The 24,808-nt window shown below is 35.0% G+C and overlaps 1 protein-coding gene across 1 annotated transcript in view; it reads left to right on the forward strand.

The window, feature by feature from the left end:
• LOC137629606 (RNA-binding protein Ro60-like) overlaps positions 1–23,182 on the forward strand; it is a 133,672-nt gene extending 110,490 nt beyond the window's left edge. The window contains exons 13-14 of the mRNA XM_068361089.1: positions 814–958; positions 12,673–23,182. Coding sequence (XP_068217190.1) covers positions 814–940 — 127 coding nt within the window. The 3' untranslated portion in view covers positions 941–958; positions 12,673–23,182. The remainder of the gene's footprint in view (positions 1–813; positions 959–12,672) is intronic.
• Positions 23,183–24,808: the final 1,626 nt, after the last annotated feature.

Genomic DNA, 24,808 nt, shown 5'->3' on the forward strand with positions numbered 1-24,808 from the left:
GCCGTGGCCCTCTGCACAAAACTTCTCCATTCATTCCGGTCTTGAGCCTTCCTTTCCAACTCCACCATCGTTAGCCCGCACATCTCCATGATATTGTCACTCAATCTAGTTTTAGGCCTTCCTCTCGTTCTTGTACCATAGACTGATCCAATTAGTAGCGTTCTTTCCAGAGTATTGTGTTTCCGAACCTGGTGTCCAATCATACAGATGGTAAAGGCATTGATTTTTTAATAGCATCAACAGGAATTAAGAATTTTGTTGCTAGTACAGTATGCATATGAAGAAGTCCTTTTCTTTAACTGTAACATAGCTACCACTGTCCATCTTTTGCATGAGTGTGGATGCAGCAATGAACTTTTGGAAAATTATTTGAAATTAATATAATTTAGATTAGAATTAATTATCTCAGTGGTTAACAAAGTTCATTAGCGTCTCCATCCCTCCTGGCCACACTTAGTGGTGATAGGTTATTTGAGGTTTGTGGTAGACTTCCAGGTGAGAATGGATGATGTAAACAAGGGGCAGAACTTGTGCATGGCAGGGAAATGCTACACAAGGCATTGCATTTTGTTGCAGAAATTATTCATTAAAATTTAGATGGATCTGTCCTGTCCAGAGGAAGAATAGCAATGTATTGAAATGATTGTTTTAACGTAAAAAATTGATTTAATGTTTAGTTAGTACCAATTCCTTCTTAGTTGGTTGGCTTTAGATTGCCCCACCTTATGTAAAACACAGGCTGTAAGCATTGACAGTCCATAAAATTCCATCCTGTTACATTAATGTATTGTATATTTTGTATTAATTTCTTAGATTGGTATTGTGTGGATTTGTTGGGAAATTTATGGAGGCACCTCGAACAGAGAACTTTCTTCTTGCTCTCGGTTTTGATCAGCGGACGCCTTGCATCATAAGGGCTTTCCATGAAAGACATTTTTAAAAACTATAGGAATTGAAGGTAGGTGGATATGCGTGTTTTTTCTGTTGTAAAAAGAAATAACAAATAAGGAATATTGTAGCAGATTATTCTAAGATTTAGGTTGCAATCATTTTTATTTTGTTGATTATAATGTCTAAGGTTCAATGGTACAGGAAGTATTTAGTTATGCTAGTTTTAATTTCAATATAAAGTTAAGTGACTAGTAAAATCTCCAAGTTTTTATATTTGCTTTTTTTACTTTTCTTATAACTTTCATAACAATACAAAACTAGAAACCTTTCTAGTCTAGCTGTTACAATTATGAGAATAGCAAATACAAACATCGATGAGTGTAAGCTTCTCAAATCTGAGAAAATGCCTATACAGTAGTCACACCGGTTCTGAAAAGTGCTCTAGATTATCAGGAATTAAGCTTGTATAGACCTATTTCAAATCTATCCTTTATTTCAAAAGTGCTAAACTACGTAATTCTTGAACAACTAATTAGTCACTTAGAAGAGAAATAAGCTTTGCCTGAAAATCAGTCTGCTTACAGAAAATTATACTCCACTGAGACAGCTATCTGTTCTGTTGTAAATGATATGCTGGAAATGATGGATGAAACCAAATGTATTTTTATATTACTTGATCTTAGGGCTGCTTTTGATACAGTTTTGCATGAACTGCCACTAAATGATCTATGGTCCATCCATATTGAAGATCAAGCTTTTGAATACCCAAAAGATTACTTGGTTTACAGAAATTGTGCAAATTGGAAACTTATTCATCATTATACAAAGCTTTAAACAGAGGGGTACTGCAAGTGAGTGTACTATGCCCAATCGTATAATGTATCTATACTATTGGTCTGTCGAAAATACTGGAAAGGCATGGGGTGAAGTTCAAACTATTTGCAGATGATACACAATTTTACTTCCCCATAAATGATTTTGATGACACTACTGAAACTCAAAACCGATTTCTTGCCTTTGTTAGGGAATGGATGACAATCAAACAACTAAAATTAAATGAAAATAAAACTGAGTTTATGGTGATTGGAAGGGAAAAAAGTGTAAGAAACTTGGGTGGTATTAAAATAAACATAAATTACAACCCCAATATCTAGTAAAGTTTGTAATCTAGGGGTATCTCTTGAGTGTAACTTGTCTTTCAATGCCCAAATAAATAATGTAGTAAAAACTGCTGGCTATCATCTTTGATACATTGCTTTTATAAAGTACTTGGATAAACTTTCTGTAAGGAAACTTATGGTGAACTGTGTCAATACCAGGATTGACTACTGTAACTCCTTCTACTGCAATCTACCAAAAGTGCAACTTAAGAAATTATAAAACATAATAAATAGAGGAACAAGACTGATAAGTGTCACACCCTGAGAAAGGATTACTCCTTTACTAATTGATTAAGGCTGGTTGCCTATTAAAATGAGAATAAAGTTTAAAATATGTACAATATCTAAGAGAATTGCTATATATTGTGCAGCCAACAAATCATGTTGAAATTAGAATAGTTACAGAATTTTTCAAATTACAGCGGAACCTCTACATATGATCTTAATTCGTTCCGGGACCTAGATCGTATGTTGGAGCGAATATTCCCATAAGAATACACTGTAATTTGTATAATTTGTTCTACAGCCCAAAAACCTATGATAACTCCTTAAGAAATTACTACACATAATTACACATAGCAATAATACAACTGCATTATATAATAGAGATGTAAAAAAGAATAATTATGTAGAAATAATAAATAAAAAAGTGGTTTTTATTGTCACTTTACCTTAGAGACAGGCCAACGAAGGTGTAGGCTTTGCTATGCAGGAGGAGACGGATGGTCGGCGAGGAGGTAGAGATGGTGACTGCGATAATGTACTGTAACTTATTCTAACTTACACTAAGTAAACTTTAACCTAAATTAGCTTATTTATTTTTATTTAATTTTTATATTTTTTTTTACTTTTTTCTTTTTGATTTTTAATTTTCATCACTTTACTCACTTCAATCTTTTTCTTTGCTTCACTTTCTTTCTCTTCATCACGATCACTAGACCGCTTTGTAGATTTTTTAAAGAAACTATCGAGAGAAAGTTGCTTGGTACGGCTTTTCAGAATTTTTCTGAAATGGGTTAAGCAGACATCACCGAATTGTGAAACTACACGGCAAACCTTAAGTTTCTGTGGGTGATGCTTATCAATGAAGTCAACCACATGTTGATGATGTGCTAACATCTCTTTTATTGCAGCCGATCTTAAAATGTGCTCTACCTCCTTGATCTCCTCCGACTCACTCAACTGCGCCTGGAACTCATCATTCTGCATGGCATGTAGCTCCTTGAGTTCATTGGTGGTGAGCTCTTCATGATGCTCCTCGACGAGTTCAGCGATGTCATCTTCAACGACCTCCAGATCCATGGACTTGCCAAGGGATACAATCTCTTCTATGTCTTCCTCTACAGTAAGCACAGGTTCAGGTTCGGGGCCAAAACCTTCAAAATCTCTGGGAGAAACAGCATCAGGCCAAGGCTTCTTCCAAGCTGAATTCAGTGTCTGTCGAGTTAATCCCTCCCAAGCCTGATCTATGATCTTCAAAGTGCACGATATTGAAATGGCTCCTCCAAAATTCACGCTAAGTTAAGTTGGTGGATTGTGTGATATTAAAGCACTGCTTAAATAAGTGCTTGGTGTAGAGCTTCTTAAAATTAGAGATGACTTGCTGGTCCATGGGTTGGAGGAAGGGTGGTGTTCGGTGGAAGATACAGCACTGATAAACTTGAACTGGTCGATGATATCATCTTCGAGTCTTGGGGGGTGAGTGGGAGCATTATCCAAGCAAAGCAAGCACTTTAAAGGCAAATTCCTGACAGCAGGGCCAAAAACTTGGTTCACCCATTCAACAAAGAAGTGCCTAGTAACCCAAGCCTTAGAATTAGCATGCCAGAAAGCACCATGTCCTTATTGACTCTGTGCCTTAAATGCCCTATGGTTTTCGGAATGATGAACCAATAATGGCTTAATTTTGCAGTTCCCGCTGGCGTTGGCACATAGGGGAAGAGTCAACCGATCCTTCATAGGCTTATGTCTAGGCATTTTCTTCTCTTCGGCGGTGATGTATGTACGACTAGGCATCTTTTTCTAAAACAGACCGGTTTCATCACAATTGAAAACTTGCTGCTATATGTAGCATTCATCCTCCATGATCTTTTCGAACTTAACAAAATCCTTGGCAGCCTTGGTGTCCGAACTTGAAGCCTCTCCGTGCCAAACAACTGAATGAATCCCTGTCCGTCTTAAATTTCTCGAACCAACCGCGAGACGCCTTGAATTCCTCCGTCGTAGGATATGTTGAACTCATCCCCACGTCACCCCCAGAGCCCGCCGCCTTCTAGTCACAATAAATAGCGGTGGCCTTCTCGCAAATGATCGTTTCAGTGATCGTATCGCCAACAATCTCTTTGTCCTTTATCCATATTAACAAAAGGCGTTCCATCTCTTCTAGGGTAGGGCTGCGACGTTTTGAAATAATGGTGATCCCCTTCGATGGTTTGACTGCTTTAATGGCTGCCTTCTGCTAGATGATTGTCGAGATCGTAGACATATTCCAGCCATATTGTTTAGCCAGATCACTCGCAGGCACACCAAGCTCATGTTTTTCTACAATTTCTTGATTCAATATTAATAAAATCATTGCCTTCTTCCTTTTCTCACCACTACTAATATCTGTACCGAAACTAAGCTTCTTAGGACCCATGATTATATGTAATAATAAAAAATGAAACATGAAAAACGAAAGATAATAAGCACTGTTAATAACGGACCGAACAGGGTACAACCACACGATGCGCACAAGAACAGAGAACTGACCGACGCGACGCTCACTGGTGTCCCTCTGAAGTGCTGCCGTCTACCGGCGTAAACAAGAAACTACGACCGACGCTTCGAGAAAATTTTGCGCGTATGGTCTACGTCGGATGATGGAGCATGACGTAGGGTTTTGAGATGAGAATTTGATCAAATTTTACGTCGGAAGTTGGAGCAATCGTATGTAGAGGTTAAACTGTATTGGAACCTAGATGTATGTCTACTGTAGGCCTAGAGCCTTTAAATATGCAACCCCGAGACTGAAGATGTTAAGGCTTTCAAGAAGAAACTGAAAACTATCATGTTCTCTAAGTACTTTGATAGTGTGGATTTGACAATAAACAAGCAATATGCAGTGTGGAATGTTAAATGCTTTCAAATGAACAAAATAAAGTGACTGTGGAGGTCCTGTAGAGAGTAGGGTTCCCCTGCTGTTTAGGACCCAAAAAGCAGTCCGTAAAAGTAAAGTACAGTAAAGTAATTATTATCATATAAACAAGATTGCCCTGTAACCTTATCTCCAAGAATGCCTTGACTTATTACAGGTTAGTGACAAAAGTAAATGAAGAAATGGATGCAAAGCATATACAGATCTTCAAAGTTGGAGTTCACGGCATTATGGGTATTGCCATTTCTCTTTTAATTTAAAAAAAAAATCTCTCTTTGGAAGAGGTATTAGAAGTAGCTTATTGGCATACCATATCAATTGTGGCCAAAACACTACCATGAAGGAGGTATGGTTCACTTATAAAAGAGCGCTGGAAATTAGGTTCTATGGTAGGGGCAGGTTATGTACTTATTTAAGTGGTTTTCTTCAATTTTGATTGCATAAGTTAGATTACTATTAAAGAGAGATTATTTTAGGTATTTTTTTATGCCTCGTAGAGGATAGTTAATTTATTTTTAAACTTTAGTATTGCTGTACTGTATTAAATAACACACTTTAATACATAATAAAGAAATGTCTTCGATGTTATGCAATAATACAAAGTTTTAAAATATTCCATAATCAGGGAAACATTGAAGTTAAAAGATGAGACTTTTCAGATTGGTTAAGAGTGTTTTAACTAAGATATTTATATCTATTCTTCTCTGACTTATTCACTTCCATAAGAGTGTGGGAATCGGCATAATGAACACCAGGTAGCATTCAATAAAGTAAACTTTTAAATTTAGTAATAAAATCTATCATTTCATCACTCACTTAGTGCTCATCTATTTCCCCCAGCTCTTCACATTTTAGTGATGTCAAGAGATTTATTAGCTTAAACTATGTTTCGACTTTTCAAGTTATGAGGTTTTCGGTGTACTTGAGCTTACTTTACTCCAGTGAGACTTCACAGATGGTGTTGTGTCTGGGCTCTTTATAATTGGTTTTAAGAAGCCAATAATTTTGAAAAAATATGTCATTCCTAGGGCCAGGGGAATGGCAGTGTATATTAGTCCTGTTTGAATGTGGATGTCATGAGATTCAGGTAATGAAAGTTTGTGGCAGGCAAAACAACTTCTGTTTGCATTCAATCTACCGAAATCCAGACATGGATGATTCTATCTTTGACTGTCTTCTTACCATCATGTCTACGATACAAGATGATGATAGAAAGGCCTCTTTTGTTTTTGTTGGTGATTTCAATGTCCACCATAGGGAGTGGTTAAATTCTGTTTCTCCTACAGATTGCCATGGCTCAAGAACTTTGGACTTAGCCTTTGAATCAGGCTGTGAGCAAATCATAAGTGAAGCTACTCACAGGTTTGGTAACTACTTGGACCTCGTATATACCGACTTCCCCCGGCGTTATAACAAGTATGGTTGGTTTTCCAATAGGAACATTTGGTCATGACTTGATTTTGTTAGTGGTGAAGATTGAGCAGCCTGTCCCTGATGTATCATGGTCATGTAAAATTTATTTAAAATCTCAAGCAGACTGGAATGGGATTTTGAATGATCTATTGGGCTTGAATTGGTTACAATTGTGTAATAGAGTTGATCAAATCAATCAATCAATCAATCCTTTGAATGAGAATATAGCCAATGTAACGGATAGGCATATCCCTTCTCGTGTGCTAAGTTACCGAGTGAAAGAGAAACCATGGTTCAGTGATGATTGTAGATTTGCTTATTTGGAGAAAAAGGAGGCCCATCATTTTTGGAAGGGTAACAGATCAGATTTGACTTGTAATAACTATACTCAGCTTAGAGCTTTTGCTTAGAGAGTTTATGCTCCAACTGAAAAGGAACACAATTTAACCATAAAAGAAACCCTTTCTGATATAACCCAGTAACATTGTGGTGGATTACCCTTAAATCTGCATTCTTTGGTGTAGACACAACAGTTTCTCCTTTACTTAAACCAGATGGCCCTGTCACTCGCTGTCCAAATGAAAAAAACAACCCTTTTGGCTGATGTGTTTGACAGTAAGCAGAGTAATGAGAAACTTGATCTTCCTCATTTGTGTTTTCCTGAGGTTAAAGCAACTAGATTTGCTTTTCGATCTCGTGAAATTAAAGCCCTCTTAATGGACCTTGATGCTTATGGAGGTGTAGACCAAAATGGTATTTTTCCTTTATTTTTTATAAAGACTGCATATTTCTTAGCTCCAAAGTTACCTGTTATTTTGCGCAAGTTAACAAGAAGAGGAGCTTTTAGCACTTGTTGGAGAATTGGTAATGTTACTCCACTATGTAAATGTGTTTGTGGTAGCTCAAGTCCAACTAATTACTGCCCAATTTCCATAACTCACATATTTAAAGTTTTTGAATGGCTTTTGGTTTTCTGAAGGTAATCATCTTTTCCCTAGTTTGCAATTTGGCTTTCGTAAAGGCCTGGGAGCCAGTGATGCCCTTCTTACAATCGCCAATGCTGTACAGAAATCCCTTGATTGTGGTCAGGAAGTTTGTATGATTGGCCTTGATTTTAAAGCTGCCTTTGACCGTGTTGATCATGAGGCCCTTGTTTTCTCAAACAGTTGGGAGTTGGAGGGTCTTTTCTCAGCATCATTATTGAATTATTAAGTAATAGATTGCAGAGAGTTGTTGTTGATGGACACCATAGTGATTATAAGTATGTGATATCTTGTGTTCCTCAGGAGTGTTCTTGTCCCATTACTTTTCATACTATATTCACCTGACATGTAGTTTGGCCTAGAAAACAAGCTCGTTGCATGTGCAAATGATGCTTCTCTCTCTCCATTAATTCCATCTCCTGAATGTAGATCTAAGGTTGCTGAACCCTTTAAGAGAGATTTAGTTAAAATTAGTGCTAGATGCAAATTTTGGGCATGAAGTTAAATCTTAACAAAACTCAAAGTATGATTGCAAGTAGGTCAAGGACAGTTGTTCCTCAACATCTGTATCACAGCATTGATAATATTTCTTTAACTCTGTATGACTATTAAAATTTTAGATGTGATTCTCAACAGTTAAGTATAAGATTTTAGGTGTGATTCTTTACAAGTTTAATTTTGAGAAACACAATCGGTCTGTGTCTTCTTCAATTGGACAAAAAAAAAAATGGCTTATTGAGAAAGTCTTGTAATATTTTTGGTGATCATCCTATTCCGAAGAATCAATCTATTCTGAAGAAGTGTTTTAATTCTTTCATTTTACCTTGTTTCGAGTATTTTATCATGTCTGGTCCTCAGCTGCTGATTCTCATCTTAATATTTTGGACAGGAACTTACAGTTTATTAAATTTTTTATTCCTGATCTTGATATTAATCTCGGGTACCGTCGTTCAATTAGTTCATTATGCATGTTGCATAGGATTTTTCATATATTTGACTGTCATTACATTCAGATCTTCCTTGACAGTACCATCCTGCAACTAGTACTACGTATGTAGTTAATTCTAATAGCCAAGCCTTATCCATCATGAAGCTCAATACTACACAGTATTCTAGAAGATTTATTCCAACTGAGACCAAGTTGTGGAATGATCCTCCTAATTGGGTAGTTGAATCAGTAGAGCTTCAAAAGTTAAAATTTGCAGCAAATGTTTTTCAGTTGTACAGGCTAGCATAAGTCTTTTTTATGGGTTAAATATAGAAAATTGTTTTAATGTTGTTACATACATATACCCAGGCTCTTCCCCCAATTTTGGGGGTTAGCCGACATCAAACAAATGAAACAGAAAAGGGGACCTCTCCTCTCTACGTTCCTCCCAGCCTGACAAGGGACTCAACCGAGTTCGGCTGGTACTGCTAGGGTGCCACAGCCCACCCTCCCCCGTTATCCACCACAGATGAAGCTTCATAATGCTGAATCCCCTACTGCTGCTACCTCCGCGGTCATCTAAGGCACCAAAGGAAGCAGCAGGGCCTACCGGAATTGCGTCACAATCGCTCGCCATTCATTCCTATTTCTAGCATAGTCTCTTGCCTCTCACATCTATCCTCCTATCACCCAGAGCTTTCTTCACTCCATCCATCCACCCAAACCTTGGCCTTCCTCTTGTACTTCTCCCATCAACTCTTGCATTCATCACCTTCTTTAGCAGACAGCCATTTCCCATTCCCTCAACATGGCCAAACCACCTCAACACATTCATATCCACTCTAGCTGCTAACTCATTTCTTACACCCGTTCTCACCCTCACCACTTCGTTCCTAACCCTATCTACTCGAGATAACCAGCCATACTCCTTAGACACTTCATCTCAAACACATTCAATTTCTGTCTCTCCATCACTTTCATTCCCCAGAACTCCGATCCATACATCACAGTTGGTACAATCACTTTCTCATACAGAACTTTCTTTACATTCATGCCCAACCCTCTTTTTTTACTACTCCCTTAACTGTCCCCAACACTTTGCATCCTTCATTCACTCTCTGATGTACATCTGCTTCCACTCCACCATTTGCTGCAACAACAGACCCCAAGTACTTAAACTGATCCACCTCCTCAAGTAACTCTCCATTCAACATGACATTCAACCTCGCAGTACCTTCCCTTCTCGTACATGTCATAATCTTGCTCTTACCCACATTAACTCTCAACTTCCTTCTCTCACACACCATTCCAAATTCTGTCACTAATTGGCCAAGCTTCTCTTCTGTGTCTGCAACCAGTACAGTATCATCCACAAACAACAACTGATTTACCTCCCATTCATGGTCATTCTCGTCTACCAGTTTCAATCCTCGTCCAAGCACTCGAGCATTCACCTCTTTCACCACTCCATCAACATACAAGTTAAACAACCACGACGACATCACACATCCCTGTCTCAGCCCCACTCTCACTGGAAACCAATCACTCACTTCATTTCCTATCCTAACACATGCTTTACTACCTTTGTAGAGACTTTTTACTGCTTGTAACAACCTTCCACCAACTCCATATAACCTCATCACATTCCACATTGCTTCCCTATCAACTCTATCATACGCTTTCTCCAGATCCATAAACACAACATGCACTTCCTTACCTTTTGCTAAATATTTCTCGCATATCTGCCTAACTGTAAAAATCTGATTCATACAACCCCTACCTCTTCTAAAACCACCCTGTACTTCTAAGATTGCATTCTCTGTTTTATCCTTAATCCTATTAATCAGTACTCTACCATACACTTTTCTAACTACACAACAAACTAATACCCCTTGAATTACAACACTCATGCACATCTCCCTTACCCTTGTATAGTGGTACAATACATGCACAAACCCAATCTACTGGTACCATTGACAACACAAAACACATATTAAACAATCTCACCAACCATTCAAGTACAGTCACACCCCCTTCCTTCAACATCTCAGCTCTCACACCATCCATACCAGATGCTTTTCCTACTCTCGTTTCATCTAGTGCTCTTCTCACTTCCTCTCTTGTAATCTCTCTCTCATCTCCCATCACTGGCACCTCAACACCTGCAACAGCAATTATATCTGCCTCCCTATTATCCTCAACTTTAGTAAACTTTCAAAATATTCCGCCCTTTTAACAACCGTCCACTTCCATCTTTCACGGTCACTTCAATTCTTGAGCCAGCCTTCCTTACGCTCTTCACTTCTTTCCAAAACTACTTATTCTCTTCATATGAACGACCCAATCCCTGACCCCACCTCAGATCAGGTTCCCTCTTTGCCTCACTTACATTGCGCTTTACTTCCACATTTTTCTCTCTATATTTTTCTACTTCTTTACACTATTACTCTGCAGCCATTCTTCAAAAGCCCTCTTTTTCTCTTCCACTTTTACCTTCACTCCTTCATTCCACCATTCACTGCCCTTCCTCATGCTGCCTCCAACAAACTTCTTGCCACACACATCACTTGCAATCCCTACAAAATTTTCTTTTACTAACTTCCACTCCTGTAATTTCCAGTTTCTCTTACTTTCACTTCGTCATATGCCATTTTCAACCTTTCTTGATATTTACTTTTTACCCCCGGTTTTATTAGCTGTTCAACCCTCACTAGCTCCCTTTTACATCCACCTACTCTATTCCCCCACTCTTTTGCTACAACTAATTTTCCTTCCACCAAAAAATGATCAGACATACCGTTAGCCATACCCCTAAACACGTGCACGTCTTTCAATCTTCCAAACATTCTTTTAGTTATCAACACCTAATCCATTAACGCCCTTTCTACCACTCTTCCATTTGCCACTCGTACCCATGTATACTTGTTTTTATATTTCTTTTTGAAAAAGCTAGAACTTATCACCATCTCTTGCTCAACACACATATCTACCAGTCTCTCACCGCTCTCATTTTCACCTGGTACGCCATACTTCCCAATGACACCTACCTCTCCAGCGCCCACTCTAGCATTTAAGTTACCCATGACAACTACATAATTCCTTTTACCCAGTTTTTCTACACACCTAGTTAATTCATTCCAGAACTCATTCCGCTCTTCACTTTTCTCACAACCTGGCCCATACGCACTGACAAAAGCCCAACATTCCCTACCCAACCTAACCCTTACCCACATTAACCTAGATGATATCTCCTTCCATTCCACTACTTTACCTGTCATCCATTCAGTCAGCAATAAAGCCACACCATCTCTTGCTCTTCCCCTTTCAATCCCAGACACTCTACCAGAGATTTCACCAAACATCACTTCACCCTTCCCTTTTATCTTTGTCTCACACAAGGCCAATATATCCATCCTTCTATTCCTAAACATACTTCCAATCTCACATATTTTACTCTCTATCGTACTACATCCACGCACATTCAAACACCCCAAAACTAGAGTTCGGGGAGCAGTCATTCTCCCCCAGCTCCACCTCTGGTGTCTCACAGGATTGTAAATACAGGAGAGGGGTTTCCCAGCCCTCTCGTCCCCTCCCTTTTTGTCGCTTCTTACGACATGCAGGGATACGTTGGCGCTATTCTAATTGTTTTTATGCCCCCACGGCCACAGTTGTTACTTTTTCTTTAAATATTTAATTTTAATTGTTCATAACTTGTTATATAGTTTATCCATTTCCCTTCCTCACTCGGGTATTTTTCCCTGTTGGAGCCCTTGGGCATTTTGCTTTTCCAAATAGGGTTGTAGCTTAGCTAGTAATAGTAATAATAATAATAATATCATAATCCTATGGAGTTAGGCCATGTAGGGAAGGAAGACAGAATTCTTTTTACTTTTTTTATTTAAGAGGTCAGAAAGCTGTAGCTTTCAAAAGGTAATCATGGTGAACACCAGGTAAGTATTGAAATAATATATTTTATCAAAATTCTTTTTTTTTTCTTAATAATATAGTAATTTCAAAACTGTTGGATATTGAGTAACATGTGACTTCTCTGCGTAAACTTTCGAAAGCAACCCTTTTTTTAGTTTGTAACTGGAATATTTTTTTTCTTTTTTGTAACTGAATCAAGTGATATTTTTCCTGTTCTCTTTCTCCCTTCAGGTATGCCACCGTACTTTTCAAACAGCACTTAATTTCATGGTTGAATGTTATGGTGACGTAATTATGAGAAATAAATACTAAACTGTGAGAGCGAGTAAAAAGAATCTATTTCTTGCGAATGTTACTTAAAGCAGAGGTGGAACTGGTTGAGTGACTTATGTCTTATAAATTGCAGACATAATTTTTGGAAGAAGTTATGGTTGATCCTAGATAATAATGTGAGGTTTTTATTAGATACCCTATTGTACTTGGGAGCAGCTTGAATTAAGGCAGATGCATTAATTACTTTAATCAGTAATGTATGTTATCTGAATTCTACATAAAATATGAAAAGGACCTGTAGAGTGTGAAGATAATTGTTAGAAGTTAATACAATCAACATTTCTGCAAGGTTGGAATTCATATTAGTTAATCCTGCTATTTTATTATTGGAATAGATTTTTACTTGCTCAATAGAGGTTTGTGCTCAATGCCACAGTTAATGTTCACTAACTTCAGCTGACTCTTATAATAGGTTTTGAGGTGTTTACCGATAATGTTTGTGTAATGCTGTTTCCCCTTTGTTATTTTAGTTTTATTGCATTTGCTTCAGCATTTATGTTAATGCATTGTTTTTAGTTTGATGAAAAATCTGTTCTTTCCAAAGAATTTTGTTTAAGATATTTCATTAATAGCAAGTAATTTAGGTGTACAATATTTTACACTCATGGACTTCTATGTCTTAGGTTCTTAATAATTACTTTACCTTAATATGAATTAACTAGAAGTGGGAATATTCCTAAACTTAAGGGATTATTTTATCAACCTCTTAATTATGTAAGAAAGATATTGGCTGAATCTCATGACAGATTTAGGTATATTTTGAAATTTGATTTTGAGGTGTTTATTATCTAGTTTTGTGTGTATAGATACACAAGTGTATGAATGATGATAATTATTACAATAATGCTAGTCTTGAAATATTTCTTGATATTTGTTCTTTATAAAAAAAGAGATAGATGAATTCATGACATTTGTTTTTACCTGAAATCAAACCAGCTTAGAGCTAGTTATAACTTTGAAGTATTAACACTATTAGATACAGGCACGTTTGCATAGTAAGGTTCTGACTTTTAAGTTTTCTATCCTTTCCTATCTTGGTACTAGCCTCAAGTTTCCAGATTCTTTAAAGGCTATGAATGAAATAGTTTTAGTTGTGAAGGGCATTTTAGTTGAATTTTAAAGGTTCATTTTGCTTTCCAAATGCAAATTATTTGATAAGTACGAAATGATACCACCATATGCTGTAGTTGAATAGTGCCCTGGCTTTTAGCATGATTTTTTATGGCCTGTCAGCAGTTACAGACAATAATGAGCTTAGTTATTGCAAAGCAAAAATATTATGTATCCTTTTATATATTTTTAGAAAAAGTTATTTTTGGGGAGTCTTTTATTTTTGTTGTTGAAATTATGCGACTGCATTTAATTAAATATTTCTGCAACTGGTGCTCACAATAAGCAAGATTTTTTTCTGAAAAGGAAGGGAGTCTGTCAAAGTTCCCTTGTCTTCGGGAGAACTTGCTTATATCTTATGAACTTACATTGATCATTTGTACACAAACTACTTTTCATTTGCAATACTGTATGTAGTTTCATGGATATTGAAACCAATATTTATCCATTTGTTACACGCCATGTCTTTGTTAATAGTTCTAAGGAATGCAGCAATATTTGGGAAGAGTAGTGAGTAGTGCCGAGTTGTACAGGGTGTAGCTATTACTATGAAGTACAAGTGATATATAATTGTAATACACGTCCTGGGTGTAATTGATGTAGAATAGTGTACCATTTACTGTAATGACTTAATGGCTAAGTTAATTTACTATTTCAAAACAAATGGGTTTGTCCATTATGTTAAGCAAGAAAATCTTTCGAGTTCCCTGAGCTTTCACGTCCAAAGAGTAGATTAAAAGCTAAATTTTAGCTTAAGGCACATTTTTTTATGATATTTACTTATCAGATAAGGATCTTTAGTCACTTATATTAATTGTTTCATTATATATTCAAAGTAATCAAGTAGACATGGAATTTGTGGAAGTGTACACTATTTAACCTGAATTGTGTGGCAAACCTAAGATATAAACTAATACTAGTATGATTAACTGTGAAAGTCTTGTAAAATTCAACTATGTATGATATATGTGAACTTGTGCAAAGTCAGGGTGAACTTTAAAAGGAGGTAAGGGAAGTATTTGTGAATGCTATGCTTGAAATAATTCATTATTTAAATTCTTATGTCCTGAATGCATTAACATTTATTACCTGAAACAAATCTCGAGTGGAAGACTTTTATTTAAATGTAGCCGTTTTACATGCTGTGATTAATATTTGAAATACAAATACTTAGTAAGTTATAAAGCAGGTATCTACCATAACTTCTTCCATTTATTTATTTTAGTGATATATTGATATTAAAGTTTTAATACAGTACTTGTTAGGTATGATGTGAAATGGTAAGGTATGTAATATAAGCTCCTCCAATTGATAATATTTATTGTTATAGAATCTCTACGTATTTATCACTTGTAAAGTCAATGAAGCACTGAGATGTTAATCATATCGGACAAAGTGATCTCAGGACCTTGAATTTCTCTCTTGAACTCAGAAATGGAGGCTATTGTGCTTTGAATAGCAAGGCCATTTTACAATAAGTGACTCTACAGTTTTTTAGCTGTGATCATGGAGGAAAATTTATTCATGAGTCTATTAAAACTGAATGTGTATTTATGAAATAATCATTATAACTTGTGGGTTGGGTTTACCATAGTGGTGATATTTACTCATTTAATTATTGCCGTAGGTTTGCAGCTTTAGTTGATATTGTCTTTTCTAGCAATATTCCAACTTTCAACCAAAGAGTATTTTATGTCTTTTAATGTATTTGGTTGAGGAAATTGTTCTTCAACATTTTATTTCTTATTTCAGTTTTTTAAATTTTTGAAGCAGCTAAATTAAAGGTCTGGAAGATAGATTGTGTTACTTCCTTTTAGTTTTACTAAATATGTTTTATAGTAAGTTTAATTATTAAAATCTCATTGACTGTAATACTAAAAATTAAATGTAATAATATATATGGATTTGATATATATATTATTATTGAACATAAATGCTTGCTTATTCTTATGTCTATTTAGAAGGTAGAAGTTATTTTAGGTAAAGATTAAGAGTGGAGTTTTGTAGCTATCTGTTTTTCAGTATTGTCAATACAGTTGTCCAGATTTTATTAAATTCAGTAATGAGCAAACATCATATTTATGAAAAAATCCAGGAATTGACTATGTTTGATGTAAAATCTTGTTTTCCAATCCACCATCTTAGACAAATGAGCCAATCTCAATGTCATGCAGTGAAGCAGTTACCAATGGTGTAAATAAGCTTAAGCATCAACTAATCATTTGACCCAAAGCACCAAAGTTTGGTAATAACAAAGCGAATGCAAAACCATCCAAAGCCTGTAAAGTCCCTGCTTTAAACGAAGAAGAAAAAGAATGATTGACCTTGCAGAAACTTGGTTCATCTTTCATATTGTAAAAAATATTGAGGACAAAATTATGGTATCTTATCACCAAATTTGTTGTTTTACAGTATATTATTTCTATGAATCTCACCCGAGTTGCAATAGATGGAGAGGAATCCTTCTACTGCTACAGTTTATACTGAGGAAATTGAACATACCTCCGTATCATTTAAACAGAAAACCAAAAGTACTGTAAGCATCTTTTATTAGTTTAGAATCTCATTTGAAAAATACAAGTGTAAAACATCAAATTTAAAGTGCAATTATATACTATACTTCATAATTTGGCTAAACGACTATAAAATTTACCCTAATATCAATTCTTTTAGGCATTTTGTTTTTAAACTTTTTTCATAAATTGTATGTATTCTAAAAAAAGTCTATTACTTACTTTTGGCGACTGCAAAAAGGAGGGAAATTTTTCACGTTGGGATTTTCTGACCTTGATTCTCAAAAAAAAATGTGACAATTTTTAATATTGCATATCTCAAGATAAAACCTTTTTTCCATTGCAGTCTCCAGGCTGTTAGTCTCATAGTATACACCCTGAAATGAACTTTCCCTTTCCATATATCCACTATTTTTCAGTTTTACAGAAGTATGGAGCTCTTGGGTACAATGGAAAGTTTACTACTTGGTGGCCGTCTCATAATTGTTACCATGGTCAGATAAAATCTTTCTGGATCTTTACATGAATAGCTGTTTGCTCTTTTCATATATAAACACTTACATTATTTTTTATGTTATTTACATTATGATATTAACTAACAGCTTTCACATGAAATGCATATAATCCAGAGAGACTAGTTATGCCTCTCACATTTGCGATCACGTAATATGATGTATGAAATGATCATTGTTCAAACTCCATATTTTAAGTCTTTGTATGTTATTAAGAGCATGCTTAGAGGATATTGGATTGTCTTTTTAATGCATGACATTCAGATATTGTACTTTGATATAGATTAGGCTAAAGAGTTACAGAATTGGATTGGTATATAAATGCTTGATTCATTTGTCCAAAGGGATAGGGGAAGGGCCTCCAAGTTGCATTGATGTATAATAGTTTAATCCATTCTTTTTCTTTTTTATCCATTTGTGGAAACTGATATTATATTAGTTAGAATATAGCATAACTTCTTGATGCTTGTACTTGTCCTAACAGTAGGTTCATTTACTAAAGTAATTGATTTTTTAAGTCTTGTACGATGGCATGAAACTTGTATAAGGAAGTACAGTATGTTACATACTTTAATATAAAAAGAATCTCTCTAACACTTTAATACTCCAGATGTGTTTTGCCTATAGCCTAAGTGTAAAGAAAAATATTTATGTAGATCAAGGATTGATTTCTGGTTACTTACACAATTGAATTTATATTCATCAAACATGGATGTGTAACTTTTTTCCACATTTATTATGCAACACAGTATTTTTAGTGGTTTTGAATGGAAAGGGACATTATCATCATAGTGCAAGTATTGTTTACTAGAATAGTTCAATTTATGTTAAATGAAGGTTTAAACATGACATTCAAGAAGCATTATATAAACATGAAGTAAGTTTGCCTTTTCCATACCTGGAGGTCCTTCCCTTTTGGGGTAGAAGAAACTTCGGTTATTGTGATACAAATGTAACTTGTTGAAAGTTACACAAACTTTTGATGCGGTTTACGAGAAAAAAGTTCTAGACATTACACAAACTCATGATGCATTATATGCCAGATGAAAGAATCCAGAATATATCAGGTGTCAGGGAAGAGTACCTCTGTCTTAAAGTTTTGATAACTTGTTGCAATTGCAGCGTAGACAAAACAGAGCATCTAAACATTCATTCATTTGCAGGTATTCACACATAAACACTCAACTGCCTTGGTGTGAGTAAATGCACCAAATGTAAGAGTTGGATCGCTCTTAAGTTTGGCTACTGTGCATTTTGGGAAAATTATATTTATATAAGCATTATGGCTGTAGTGTATTCTGTAGTTTAATTGAAAGAAATGTAGCTTAAGTAGTCATTGTAGTCCTAAATAAGTGTAAGAGGTTTCCATTTATTTATTTTATTAACATTTTGTGCATGGCAGTTTTGCTATAAGAATGCATTGAAGCCTTGAGAGTGTCGGAAATCATTTGTGCTGTGAAATGTAATTAGATGTTCATCTTCCAGATTTTTTCATTCAAAAGATGAGTTATGTTATCCACGAGTAATTTTTTGTTAAATAAATTGTGCCTCTTATTTTGATATTTACAGATTTGTAAAAATTAGTTAAATTCTTATTGCTTAAAAAATTGTTACATTAATTTCACTTCCCTTTCAGTTGTTCTTTTCTATTGATTCTTTGGCCCTCGAGTTTCCAGTAGTAGCTAGAAAGTAGTTAATATTCAAAACTTTGTTTTTGTCCGTTGATAACTAGCATGAATATAGTCTTAGATTCTTTCTGATTTGCACCTCATATCTGCTATTTTTTTTATTGAATCTATAAATTAAATTATGTAAATGCTTTTTCTTTGTTCTTAGGTGCAAATTAACGTATTTTTTTTCTTTGTGCAATTCATTTGTTTTCAATTCTTTGTTGATTAGCCATTCTTAGAAATTTTGTGGATGTCATCATTACTAATGTTTGTGTGTCGAGATGTCTCGGGTGTTTAAACCCATTTATTTAAAATTTTAAATTTCCATCGGGTCTCAATTTGAATCTTCTCTCCACAATTTTCCGAACCTAGCATGGGTTGTTGTCCTTTCACTTCCATATCTCTCTAAATAATTGCTTTTTTCTCTGTCTCATCACTTCTCTAAAACTAATTGATATTTGAAATATATTTTTCCCTGACTGACATCACCTCATCTCTGCCAATTCCCCACTTGTAATGCATATTCCCTTTGTAACCCAACCACAAATCTCCATATTTTATAGTCACTTTCAGATTCTTCTACATTCTTATCAGTTTCTCAGCCATATGCAGAAACAAAGGTTTTTCCCCCATAAATTTTGCAGTTTACTAGCAAGAATATCTTTCTCATTAGTTCATTCATTATATGTTAGTATATTTATTCTGTTTATTTTCAGTAGTGTAATCCAGTAAAATGTCAATAGGTAATTACTATTCAAGGTCTGCTTTTACTGTAACACTAAAGTACTAATATTCAGTCTCATTACTTCTCAACCTCATTGAAAGTGGCCTCAGCCTGTACCTGGTTGCTCCATATGTTGAGAAAATTGATGACTATGAACTTCAACTTGAATAATAATTTAATGCTGGTTATGTTTATACAGTAGTTTATCAAGAAAATTCCTTTAGGTTATGCTTAAGTAAAGCAAATATCAGCAATGATAATTTGTCACTTCATAGTTCCAACAAACATCCAGTTCACTATCTAGATGAAGCATTAAATGAGTTTCATGGTTCATTAATGATATGGTTTACAATAATGAGGTTACTTTGGTGTAAGAAACCTTCAACTCTTCCTTAATGACATAAGGTACAGTGAAGCAAGGTATAGTTCACTTGGTTGGATATACTGTACTGCCATAATTAGAATAAAATATAGTAATATAATGATTAGAAAAGCAATTTCATCCAATGGAAAGCCAGTTAAAAGTGGTCGAAGTAATGACATGATGATTGCTATTGCCATGTTAGTTTCAAAGGATTTGCAAGACATGGCACAAAATTTAGCCCGAACTGGGAATACAGAAGATAGAAAAGTTTTTTTTTTTAAGAGAGAGAGAGAATATGAGGATACTTACACCTTGACCCGTGGAGGTTATAGACCAAAAGGAGGTACAGTGCATGTTATTTATGATTTGAGGTTCCAAATGGGTTAAACATTGCTATTTGTTATCCCATTTCACTTTGCAATCCTGAACTTATCTCGGCTCAATCTGCTATTCGTTATTAAAGTGACCCCTCCAGTGCAAACCAAAGTTGTTTTGAGCTTATCTGCCATACTCACAAGATGCATTTTTTCTTTACCAGTGTACCACATACATCCAATAAAGTAATTCATCCTCTTATTAGTCATACATACATATACCAAAGGCACTTCCCCCAATTTTGGGGGGGTAGCCGACATCAACAATAGTTACCAATACATAGGGCATAAGTTTAATTTACAGTAGAGTTATAATCAATCTTACTTGCCCCATATGATAGAAAATGGTTGCCCAATTTAATCTTTGAATTATATATTTATTGGATGGGTAAATACAGTACAACTGGTCTTATTGTAGAGATGGACTTGTAGCTACCAGTATAGCCTAACACAAAATGTGAATGCAGTACAATAAGGTTGTAGCACACCGATACATGACATGGAGGTTGTTTATTCTTGTCACCCACTGTATAATAGACTTATTAGTACACAAGGACTCTCTCATCTTAGTGGAGTCCTGTTGCTTTTGTTCAGGAAGATTCAGTTCAGTCTCTTATTTAAAGATTTAATGGCTTCAGAAGTAAAAAAAAAATAATTAAATTTCATATCTTGGCAAGCAGTGCTTGAGTTTTGGAACTGTCTAGTGGAGGTTGGAATTTTTCTCTCACATTGCTAAACAACTATTAACTGTATAACTTACCAGAATACAGTTCAAACAATGAACAATATAAAAAGGTAGCATATAATTCTTTCATTAATTTCCATGACATTTGCCAAATGGTAATTTTGAACTATAAAGTTGAATTAATTTAGTGTTTGCCAGTGCAACCTTATCTTTCTGCTTTTCATGTTGAATATTCTTACAGGTTTAATATATTTGTTTTACTCTTGTATGAGGTTTTATTTTTATATATTGTTGGTGTTCTTGCCATACTATTGGATTAATAGGTTTGCTTTAGGCCTCTTGACAGTATAAAGATGAACATATTCTTACATTTCAGTATTTTTTTCATTTCAATCAATGTTGTCAGCTGCAGTTCATATTGAAAGCATTTTTTAATCTTACCTTTACTAAAAAGTAATGGAGTATTTACTTTCATGCTCTCACTATGATTACAATAGGTTGTGGTGCATGTTTCATCACTGTAAGGGGGTAATTTTTCTTTGCATTAAGCAAAGACCTTTTTATGCTGAGAACATTATTAGTGGTGTTTGAGAAAGTTTTTATTAATGACAATGTTAGCTGATGTGTGAAATATTGGTGTTAATTGATTAATAACATTTGATTTTGTGTTGATGTGTTATGAGATTGGCTGGAATTATTTGTATTGATGGGGAGTTTTATGCTACTGTGTATCAGTTTCAAGTAGTTTAAGTTAATGTAATTTAGTGAATTCATAGTCATAATTTTTTAAGTATTGAGAAACCACACATTTTTTATATACTATATAAGACCTTAGGCATACAATGTTAAAAAGGAGACAGCCGATTATCAGAAAAATATACTCTTGGAGAGATTTTTCTTATTTAATGCCCTCTATTGTAACTGATAAATGAAATATTTAATTTCTCATTTCTTGTAAGCATAGTGTGATAATCTAATAACCTCACATCTTTAAACATTACTAACAGAAGTCGTCCATTAATAACTAAAAGGAAAGCAGACATGTCCCGTAAAGTTCTAACTTAACTTACAGGTTTGGTCAAGTTTTAAAGGGATAACAGATGAACAGGTTGCTTTTAATAATTTTTGGAAATTGAAACTTTAAAAGCGAATGTTCAAAGCATAGATAATTTTTTTTAACCACTAAACATTTTATATACGTGTACTGTAATGGAATACATACATGTTCTCCATTTTGATAATTTATTGAAAAGTGACTAATCTTATGTTATACTTTTTGAAAATGTCTTAATTTTGCATAAAGATAAAAATGTTGGTTTTCAAGATTTTTATCCTACAAAATTATTAGTAAAAAAATTATGTATTTGACTAGTAAAATGTTACATTATGTGGTGTAATATAAGATCACATTGATGTTGGCAGTTAAAATTGTCACAGTTTGCTGACTGATACTGTTATTAAAAAGGTGATGGTGTATGGTAACAATTTTCTTTTGACCTTGGGGTCCCATGCTATCATTGAAGTAGGTAAAAGTAGGCAGTATATTGAAATAGGTCAGAGTTGGCTGTATATATTCAAAGTTGGTGTTTATATTGCTGTACATGATTGGATTATTTTAAAAATAGTTTTCACTGATTGAATACTATAAATTAAATCTCAAGTGTTACTACTGTACTAATATTTCTGTGTTACACTAGATATCGATTTGTAAAGGCCCAGACAATTTCTGTGGTGAACCAAGTCACTTAAGAGGCAGTGATGGGCCTGAAGATGATGTAGATCATAAGGAAGAAATTTGTGTAGCAGTTCAAAATCTAAAAATAAACTAGGGTAAAGTACTGCTACAGAAAGTAAAGTAACTTGACAAATCAGAGCATGGTGGAAATTATAAATAATTCACTTATTTTTTTATTGGTGTTTAACACAGTATATATTGCATACTGTGATTTGCTGTTGAAAAATATAGATGGTGTAAAATCACATGTTGAGTTTTGCCATTATATTAATTTGTTTTCTTGGTATTAAATCAGATATGAAAGATATATAGTGGCTGTGCAGCTATATTGTACCTTCTATTTATTGAAAATCAAATTATTATCGAGATTATCATGCTTTCATAACTATTTTTTTTATAGCTTTTTAATAGTAAAAAGGCTACAAAAGAATTTAAGTGAAAGAACCTAAAACCTCTGCTCAAGTTCAAGTCATTAATGTACAGTATTTCATAGTTTTAACTTTTTTGTTAGCAATGCTTCAAATGCAAGATTTAATGGTCATGATGAGAACTGTACTAATTGAAAAGAAGAATGTGATTTGTTTGCTCTTGTTCAATATACAGTACATTGCAGCGAGTTTGGTATGAAGGAATATGCACAGTCTTTCTCATAACAACCTATTTTTGTAACCAACCCTTTTTTAGCACATGGATACTATGGTAATAAAATAGTCAACTACAGTTTCTAATTCTTTTCTTAACATTTCTCCCTTTTTTAATGTTGATGAAAACAAAGGAGTTTTATATACCCTCCAAACCTTTGACCTATAGCCACCATTGGGTGGCATAGGGAATGGCAACGGAGAGGTATTGCCCCAATGCTTTGATAATGTCTAGACATCAAAGGTCTTGAAGTTTGCACCTCAACTGCTAACAAAAAATTGTAATTGGCCCTTATGTGTTAATTTGATTTTTTATAAACATTTTATGTTAATAAGACTTAGAGCTTGAAGTTCGACAGCTTGCCTCTCCACTCGTAAGCTTGAGAAACTTGATTTAATCAAGCAAAGGGAGGAAAATTTTGTCAAAGGGTGGGAATCATAGTTTTGTCAAATGTCAGGGGTTGTTGCTTATATGCTATTCTTCTAGGAAAATTTGAAAAATAGAACTTAAATAAGATTATTTTAATACCCTTGGCAGTCATCATGCTTTTAATCATTGAAGCCACTTGCTTCCCGACCTCTAAAAAATATTTACCATTTTCCTTCCATCTCCCCATCCCATTTAGTGACCAGTAGATCAAATAGGTGGCACCTATAGGAGACCACACCTCTGTCTTATTGTTATCAAGAACTTCATGCAATTTGACCCTTTTTATACTTTTATATCCCAAAAAATCTTCACATCACTAAAACAGTGGAGGGAGGTAGTTAATAAGATAGTTTCCATCAAGAACTTCATGCAATTTGACCCATTTTAGACTTTTATATCTCAAAAAATCTTCACATCACTGAAAGGAGGGAGGTAGTTAATAAGATAAGTTTCCATGCAAATATTCAAATAATCAACTGTTCCCATGCGAATATAAACCCTACAAACCATATCTTTTTTTTTGGCTCGAGCCATGTCGTCCTGATGGAAATTCCTTTAGGCAGCTTCTTACTGTATGATATTTCTGTGAGTGATATTACAAGAAAATTACTGTCGGGTATCACGGGGTTCTAACCCCCGGAAACAACTATCCTAAGATATCGTGTATAATCAGGGATGTATCCGTAGATAACCATAGATATCTGCACCCCAAACAGACTTAACCCAGTCTAGGAATCTAAGGAGGAGGATAGGTGAGGAGCCGTTACATATCCTCTCCCTTCATAGTACTACTCGTCCCTGATAAACTCATTCCAATTCTCGCAGCTTACCTACGCGTTCGTTTCTTTGTCAAGAGCTCCCATTCTCAACTTTTGGAGTTTTTTTCCTCGCATGATGGCCTCCCTTTAGTCGTCAAAGTTGAGTAACCTCCTCTTTAACAGTTTGATTTAGCTGTAACTGCTTTTGATCTCTTCGGGGAGTAATCATTTGACTTTTTTATGGCGATGAGGGAGCGGGGCGCTCAGAGTCCAGCTAGCTTTTGGGCGCCATTTTGTGTGCGTTTCTGCCCTTGTTATTTTATGTTCACTTAGTTTTATTTCACTAGTGTTACGTTAGCTAGCTTTATTTTGGCGTTGCGATGCCTTGGAGTATGTTTTGCGTTTGCTTTTACTAAGTTTTATGGTTTAAGTTTTAGTTGTTCCGTAACCGAAATACAAACCACGCTATTTACATTGGGTTTACCTTTTAGCGCAACTGAAATGGCGAGCCATTAGAA

The sequence above is a fragment of the Palaemon carinicauda genome, chromosome 37 (assembly GCF_036898095.1).
Source record: "Palaemon carinicauda isolate YSFRI2023 chromosome 37, ASM3689809v2, whole genome shotgun sequence".
Taxonomy (NCBI): Eukaryota; Metazoa; Arthropoda; class Malacostraca; order Decapoda; family Palaemonidae; genus Palaemon; species Palaemon carinicauda.